The following is an 8,121-nucleotide window of genomic DNA, read 5'->3' on the forward strand; positions in this document are numbered from 1 at the left end:
GTACTTGTATAAAGTAAAAACACAGTACCAGCAAAATGGCAGTTGTAATGTAGCGATAAAATAGAGATAAGAGCTAGATTATCAACACGTAACAAAAACTGTAAAACTGTATCATAATATTATTATGCTTTTAACATCATCTGTTGTGATATACATGACAAAGGGTTGGAAATGTACAGTAACCTTACTATATTGCAATTACACAATATTATGTGAACGACCCCTAACCCCTTATCTAAGGCTCTATAAGTATTGAATAATGATAACTGCAGGGTTTCAAAATGTACAAGGCATCATATCAAAGACTGCATATGCCCGAAAGAAGAACAAATCCAATTTGGCTCTCTGGATGTATTGAAAGCTCTCAACCTTCCAGGAAAGGACTGTTCAAAGGAACACTTAAATCCCTCCGACAGGTAATTATTATAAATAATAATTTAGTTTACACTTCATTATGTCAAATCACCTACTATAATGAAGAAAATTGTTGTGTTAACCAAGTTTAATGTGACTCAATTTTGGTGGAACTTTAGAATTTGGACGTTATATCTATCATGTTCATCTTAAATCTCATATTATATAATACTCAATATTCAATTAAACAGACAAAGATAACCTCTCTAGGCCCTCTGGTGGTGACGTATAAGTGCTTTCTCAGTACTTTCTCTCGCTTTTGGACAAATCCAGTGAGTTAACTTTTTATCAGTGGTCGACCGGGGGCAGGATTCTGACCGGGGCCGGGGAGCCCCAATATAGCCGGGGCTGGGGCTGACCACTGAGAATTGGCCGGGGTTAAATTTATTGGCCGGGGCCGGTGTTTACCCCCGGCGAATTGCCAATTTTTGGCCGGGGCCGGGAAGGGCTGGGGGTTGTGATTTTGGCCGGGGCACCGGGCGACCACTGCTTTTTATGTCACGATTTTTAAAACTTTATTCATAAGTTTATGAAACATCAAAAATTTGCATGCTCTGCATTATGTAAAGTCAGTCATGCACTAGAGCACAGTTCACATATAACCTAAACCAGCCTAGGGGAGGGGGTTTGAAGTCGCTTGTGCTAGAGTGATTTATACTCAATAGCTATGTGAAAGTGGCTCAAGGAGGGGAGACCGACGTAAACAATTTTGAATTGGTAGAAGTTAAGTTTAGGCTTTAATAAAAAACTATTTAAAGAATATCATTCTTTTACCACAGACATAAGACTTTGCCGTAGGGTATACAAAAATGTGATCATTCATCAATTTTCAGAGTGCTGTATCTGTACCCGAATAGAAATAAAGGATTTTAATGAAACAGTTTTCTTCCGCTCTGAAAGTGAACGAATGACAAAACAGTCTAGAGAATTCCTCGCCCTGCTGCAGAAGATCAATCCTGGGTTGTGCTCACCAAAGCAAACCTCTTTTTTGTGTATTCAGTGTCTTAACTATGTAAAAGACAACTATAACAGGGTGAGTGGTTTCCTCCTGTTTTACTAACATTTAAAAAAATTATTATTCAAAGTTAAATAGACAGCGAGTAGTAATTTTTAATCCATTTCTATCGGATTTGCAAACTTTTAAAATGATAGGCTTAGTGGCTCAGTTGGTTAATCCGCCTGGTATTGCTTGAGGTACCAGGTTCGATTCCCGACTCTGTCACTAGCCGTGGGGTGAGCGTCGTCGACGCTCAGCTAAGGATCCTGAGTGGTCTATGCAGCCCCCCGGTCCACTCAACCAAATACTCGAGAAATCGGGTGTGAGGGTTAAATGAGGAGCTGCCCATTGCAGCAAAGTCTCGGGCGAAGAAAGTATGGTATACACTACCTTAACCGTCACTGGCCTAATGTATAATTGAATCCTTCGGCTTCCTGTAATTGGCTGGTTACACACTTGTGTAACAATGTGGCTGTTGGAATGTCCGAAGTAAAATAAGTGTTGAGATTTAAAAAAATAACACTTGTACGATCTCAAACTTATGTGATATGATACTGTTGATATAATTGTCAAAATGTGGGAAGTAATAAAGTATTTGCAGGTGTACAGTGCTGTTTCTGAAATTGACGAATCCTCTTGTGATGAAGATTGAAGAAGCTATTGCCATCCAAGTGGAAAAAGTCCCGCCTTTGTCACCCTCGGCCGGTGACCGACAACTAGGAACCTCTCATTTCGGCCTCCCACAGGTATCACATCACATGGCCCAATCAGTGACGTATCATTTGTGATGTGATCCATATTATAACCATCCTAACAGCCGGACAACCAAGAACCTGGGTAGGGTTCACATGACAGTTTAGTAAGTAGCTGTGTATTATGAAGTTTGAGCTCTCGGTATGTGTTCACATTACGGATGTGAGCCGGGTCCGAAAGGGGCTGGTTCTCGTATCCAAGGATGTGAGCTGAGCATGCAATGGGAGTGATACGAGACATACAATCACAAGTGCGAGAGTTGATCAGCTGTTAATATACAACCGCACTTCTGGTATATATACTGAAACGAGAACATGAAGAGTATCGGTTTCAATTCAACATGCCTGCTTTCTCCAAATTCATCTAAGGACAGAGAGGATCTCAACAGCTGGTGGACACGGATGACGGACGGGTACATCTACTCGGGTACATCTACTCCAAATAACATACTACATCCAAGCTAACTATCCTCAGTTAATGGTTGTGGTAAATTATTTCGAGAAAATCTACCTTGGGTCAGTAACTGTCGACAGTGACGAAAGGGTTCCTCCCAAGTTTCCTTTGACGTTCTGGAATCACTATTCCAAGACGTTGGAGGATCCGGAGTTTCCCCGGACCTCTCACATGGTCGAGGGTTTTCATCGTGGATTTAAATCCAAGGTGAATCGACCTAAGCCGACCGTGCAAGAGTACTTCCGTGCTATTCGGGAGCAGCAGGTGATCATTGATTACCATATCGATCGACTGGGTGTTGGAAAAACTCCGTCTAAGAAAAGGATTAGAAGGAAAACTTCCAATGACCAGTTGTTCCAGATCTGTTCCAAATACTCGGATTGCTCTAGCAAGGTTGACTATCTGTTTGAGATTGCCAAATACTTTGGCCATGAGATTGATATTGAGTAATGTATTCTGTATGTAATTATTATGTTGGGTTTGAACTATCATTATCTTGAAAATAATCTTTGTCTTAATTAATGAGTGCAGAAATATATACAGCACAGCTGTGAAATCGGTGGACACCTGAATGTTTAATGTATCTCCAGAGGTTCCTAGTTGTCGGGGATATGTCATGATTGGTTCCTAGTTGTCGGAGCTGATTGGATTTCCCAAGCTTGCATGTTAATTAGTTAACAAGGTAAAATTGAAAGGTTCCTAGTTGTCCGTCAGCCCCCTGGCCTCGGCCTCCTTGAATAGAACTACGAAAATGTGGAGACTTTCTTCATTTAGTTCCCAATCAAGTGGACCAGATGTTGATTTGTTTGAAATGGACTGAGACTTGTGTTTCATATGCCAGGTTGAACAGGTTTGTGTGAAACTTTTGCTCGCAAATATAATTATTATACATATTATCTCGATTTAATTTTAAGAGTATGAGGTTATTCTTCTTCAACAATACGAATTTCCCTAGACGTTAGAAACGAAAAAGGATAGTCTGATTCAAGGAAAAGATAAAAGTTTCTTCGTCGATTTCGCAACATACTATCTGTGGACATCTACAGAAATCGTCAGGATCTGTGCAACATCGATGTTAATCCTGATTCACACATGAACAAGTGCCCTGTTCTTAACCCTGAGAGTCTCGGAAAATATCTCTATAGCAAGCTAGGTAGATATCACAAAACGTGTCGTTTGAGGTACAGCAACTCGAGGGTGAAACAATTGAAGGGTAAATTATCTGAAGCTGTAAGTTTAAAACCTGTCTCTAAGGCAGGTTTTAAAATGGAAAGACACGTGTCCACGCACGACAACACCAATGCTGCATTAATGAGTGCAGGTATTGACGCTGTACGGACCTTTTAACTGGAGCAGGAGAATGTTTTACCAGAACTGTACCTCGTGTCTGACCTGAATCTTAAGTACAATGACTATGTGACGTCTAATTTATCTGAGAACGCTGCAAACTCCAGCAATGTTTAATCTGATCACATCAGTTTTCAGAAAGACAATGTCGGTAAGAAATCTTTCAATGTAGAAACGAATTCTATCAGCTATCGTTCCGTAAGAAGATTTATCTTCAAAAACATGTTCGATTTACCGATCGGTGGCATCTGTAGAAATATAGTGTTTATGTAATGTGGATTAATCTGTTCAAGCAGGGCTATTGTATCATTTTAACATTAACTTTGCATAGTGATTATACGTTTATTGTGTCTCTCGTGATTATCTATTTTCTACAGTGTTACGGTACCACGAGGTTTCTGGCGCAGTGACGCGCTTTTGAGCAAATATCGTGCTAGATACGTCACGCGCCGCGACCGAATCAGATTTAAGTGCACTTTTTTCATTGTAAACACTACATACGACGCGCAACACGTTCTATGAGGTCGAAATTTTCGAGGTCTCTAACACTGGAATGGAGCAATATTTAGACGATCTGACACTTTCTGGGGCTTAAGCAACCTAAGAGAAATTAGGGGAACAACTCAGAAAAAAATTTTAGTCGATATTCCGGTGTCTGTAGATGTCCGAAGTTTTGGCAGTAAAGTGCTCACAACACAGCTTCTGAAGGCTCTAGAAGGTTCCCGATACCGTCAGAGTGTTCAGTACACTCCATTCTATCATAAAAGAACCCTAAAAGAAGTCCCAGGGCTCGAGCAAAAAGCGTGATATTTGCCCGTAACAGCCTCTACTATATTATTACCTTGTATCTACATACATACATACATACATGGCGAGATCTCCATCCAAAAGGATTAGTCTGCGTCATCTGCGTCATTACTTTGTATTATACAACTTCGGCGGGTAATATTTCTCCATCCTTTTCGATCTGCAGCCAATCTTCTCATACAATCAATCGTGAGTCCATTACGATCCAATCTCTGCTCAGCATCTTCAATAAATACATCATTTAAGCTCTTCCTAGGCCTGCCTCTTGATCGTTTCCCATGCTTGGGTTTCCATTCAAGTAGATAGTTAGGTAACCGATCTTCAGGCATTCTACTGACATGTCCAAACCAACGTAGCCGTTTTGTTGCTATTATGTCAGTAAGAGCAGTTATTGAAGCCCTTCTTAAAACATCTTCATTTCTTACTCGATGGAACCACCTCACTCTCAGGATTCTGCGTAAGCAGTACTGATGGAAAGACTCTAATCTTCTTGTCTGCACTTGAGTCGTGTTCCATATCTCACTTCCATAGGTCAGAATGGTAAGAACAGCTGCGATGTAGATTCGCACTTTGTTGTTAATGCTTATGTTCTTATTCTTCCAAATGTTATTGAGTTGGTTAAAAGCTCCGGTTGCTTTTCCAATCCTGACACTTATTTCTTTATCGATCTTGCCATCCGATGTAATTTTGGCACCCAAATAAGTGAATTGAGTGACCTGCTTTGCAGAGTTTCCATCGACAGTAATATCTATGGTCCTATTCTCTGGGAGTGGGTGCTGCGACGTATCTTTCCCAATTACCATGATCTCTGTTTTCTTTGCGTTCATCTTTAAACCCCCAAGCCCACAGTATTTCGCAATATTGTCCGTTGTTTCTTGCAGTCCCTCGACAGTGTCATCCATGCCTGCTATGTCATTAGCATAGTCCAAATCAATGACACATTTTTCCGGTTGTCTGGAACTTTGTCTGTACTGAAGAGTAAAACCACGCGATATATTTTTAAACTTCTCGGCAAGTTCTAATCCCCAGTTAAGTACAAGGTTGAAAATGGGAGGCCCTTGCACATCACCTTGTCCAGTCCCCGAATCGACATCAAACCATCTTGTCAATTCCCCATTGACACGAACTGCACTTTCAGTTGCTCTAAAGAACGCTTTGAAAACATTGATGTATTTTGTTGGAAGACCATAATGTTCAAAAGCTTTCCAAATAAAGTCACGATTGATTGAATCAAAAGCAGCTTTAAAATCAATAAAGTTTATATATAGAGGGACGTTGAATTCTATACAATTGTGTATTATACAATGAAGGGAGTATAGCTGATCTATACAAGAACGGTTTCTCCTGAAACCACACTGATTTTCTCTAAGTAACTTTTCAAGCCCATTACTTAGTCTTTTTAACAACACGATTTGAAATAACTTCGATACGGTGGAGCGTAGAGTTATCCCTCTGTTGTTGTTGCAATATGTGAGGTCCCCTTCTTTGGGATGATGGTGATGATTCCTTTCCTCCAATCACTAGGAATATCCTCACTTTTCCATACAGTTTCAAACAAATCTTTTAACCAAGGCAGAAGTCCAGGAGAACCGTACTTTAACTGCTCAATTGAAATTTCATCAATTCCAGCACTTTTGTAGTTCTTCAACTTCTTGATAGCTTCCTCAATTTCAAACAAGGACGGTGGCTCATCATCATTACTAAGATATTCAAAAGAAAGTACCTTTTCGTCCTCATCCAATAGAGAGAAATCCACCGCATCTGCTGCTGGCGTCAAGAGTTCTTCAAAATATTCAGCCCAGCGATGTGACTGAGCTTCGGGATCTGATATAAGTGTCCCATTCTTATCCCGCACTGCCGCAGATCTGTTTACTCTCTTGTTTGTAAGGGATTTTATTTTCTGCCAAACATCTCTTTGTTGACCCTGCTTGGCAGCCTCTTCCAATTCCTCAGCTACTCTAACAGCCCAGGCATTATCATCTCTTTTACAGTTCTGCCTAACAAGACCGTTAATCTGCGAGTACTTAGCACGATTCTCAGCAGTACTAAGTTTCTTTTTAATCTCACCTCGTTCTTTTAGGAGATTCTTAGTATCCTTTGAGAGATGTTCTGTTCTCTTTTTCCGGCCCCTTTCACCCAGAACTTCAAACGAGATATCAGTTATAATGCCTCTCAATTTCTTCCATTGTTCTTCTAAAGGAGAGTTTCCAAGCTCCTGATCGTTGGTATAGTATTTTTCAGCTATTTTGTTACTATATTCCTGGCTCTTAGATCTATCACGCAAGTTCTCTAAAGCAGGCTGTCTTACACGCTTCTTTCTTTTCTGTGGACACTTAAGCTTAATAGATACATATCCTCTTACCAGGTAGTGAGTAGTATTTATATCTGCTCCTCTCATGCTCCTGACATCAAGCAATGAATGGCTCCATCTCGTTGAAATACAAATATGGTCAATTTGAGTGACGGTGTTACCATTTGGGGATCTCCATCTTGTCTTGTGGATATCCTTGTGTTCAAAAAGTGTGCCTCCGATCGTCAGCTGGTGCATAGTACAGAAATCTAGCATCCGTTTTCCGTTATCATTGGATTCTGTGTGATATGAGTGTTTTCCTATAACACCAGGGTGAGCATCAGTGTCCCTTCCAACACGAGCATTAAAATCTCCTAAAACTATTTTTATATCATGAGCAGGTAGTCCCGATTGAACATCATTCAATTCCTTGTAGAATGAGTCTTTTAAACTGATCTCTGCATCCTCAGTTGGAGCATATACCACTGTAACACTAATGTTGATGTGTTTGCTATGTAAACGGGCAGTCATAACCCGTCCTGATACAGGGGTGTATGATATGAGAGTATTCTTCATCTTTTTGGACAGTACAACACCGACTCCTTCTCTCCGTACCAGATACCTTGTATCTGGTACCAATATAAAATATACTATCCCATATCCGTTTACGAAAACTGATTATCAATTCTTGAATGAGTCCCAATAAAGAGATTTCGAAACTATCACTTGCAAGGGTAATCTTTGGTACATTAACATTGTAGTGTACTTTACCTTAAAGATCTCAAGCTTAATTGTTAATTTTTCATTAACCATTAACACAATCGAAAATATTATACATAGCGCGAAGTAAAAAAATCATTCATCATTCATAATAATACAGATTTAATACAAAAAATTAATGTGAGAACCACCAGCGAAAGTTCGGTTTTAGTTTTGTTACCGATAAGGATTATGAAATACAAATGAGCGGCGTGCGCGGCTCAATAGTTTGTAGTTGATAGATGTATTTATTGATATCATGATCAATAACGACCGTTACCTGGGCCTCGCTCAGCCTGTC

The 8,121-nt window shown here is 40.1% G+C and overlaps 1 protein-coding gene and 1 long non-coding RNA gene across 2 annotated transcripts; one reads left to right on the plus strand and one right to left on the minus strand.

The window, feature by feature from the left end:
• Positions 1–615: 615 nt before the first annotated feature.
• LOC134825835 (uncharacterized) lies at positions 616–2,108 on the plus strand. The gene is made up of 3 exons (XR_010161624.1): positions 616–686; positions 1,248–1,447; positions 2,013–2,108. It is a non-coding gene; the product is annotated as an uncharacterized LOC134825835 (long non-coding RNA).
• A 4,107-nt stretch (positions 2,109–6,215) lies between these two features.
• Positions 6,216–7,169, minus strand: LOC134825834 (uncharacterized). Its single transcript, XM_063838029.1, has one exon. The coding sequence runs from the start codon at positions 7,167–7,169 to the stop codon at positions 6,216–6,218; it is 954 nt and encodes a 317-aa protein (XP_063694099.1).
• Positions 7,170–8,121: the final 952 nt, after the last annotated feature.

The sequence above is a fragment of the Bolinopsis microptera genome, unplaced genomic scaffold, assembly GCF_026151205.1.
Source record: "Bolinopsis microptera isolate Bmic1 unplaced genomic scaffold, MBARI_Bmic_1.0 sca146, whole genome shotgun sequence".
NCBI classification, from domain to species: Eukaryota; Metazoa; Ctenophora; class Tentaculata; order Lobata; family Bolinopsidae; genus Bolinopsis; species Bolinopsis microptera.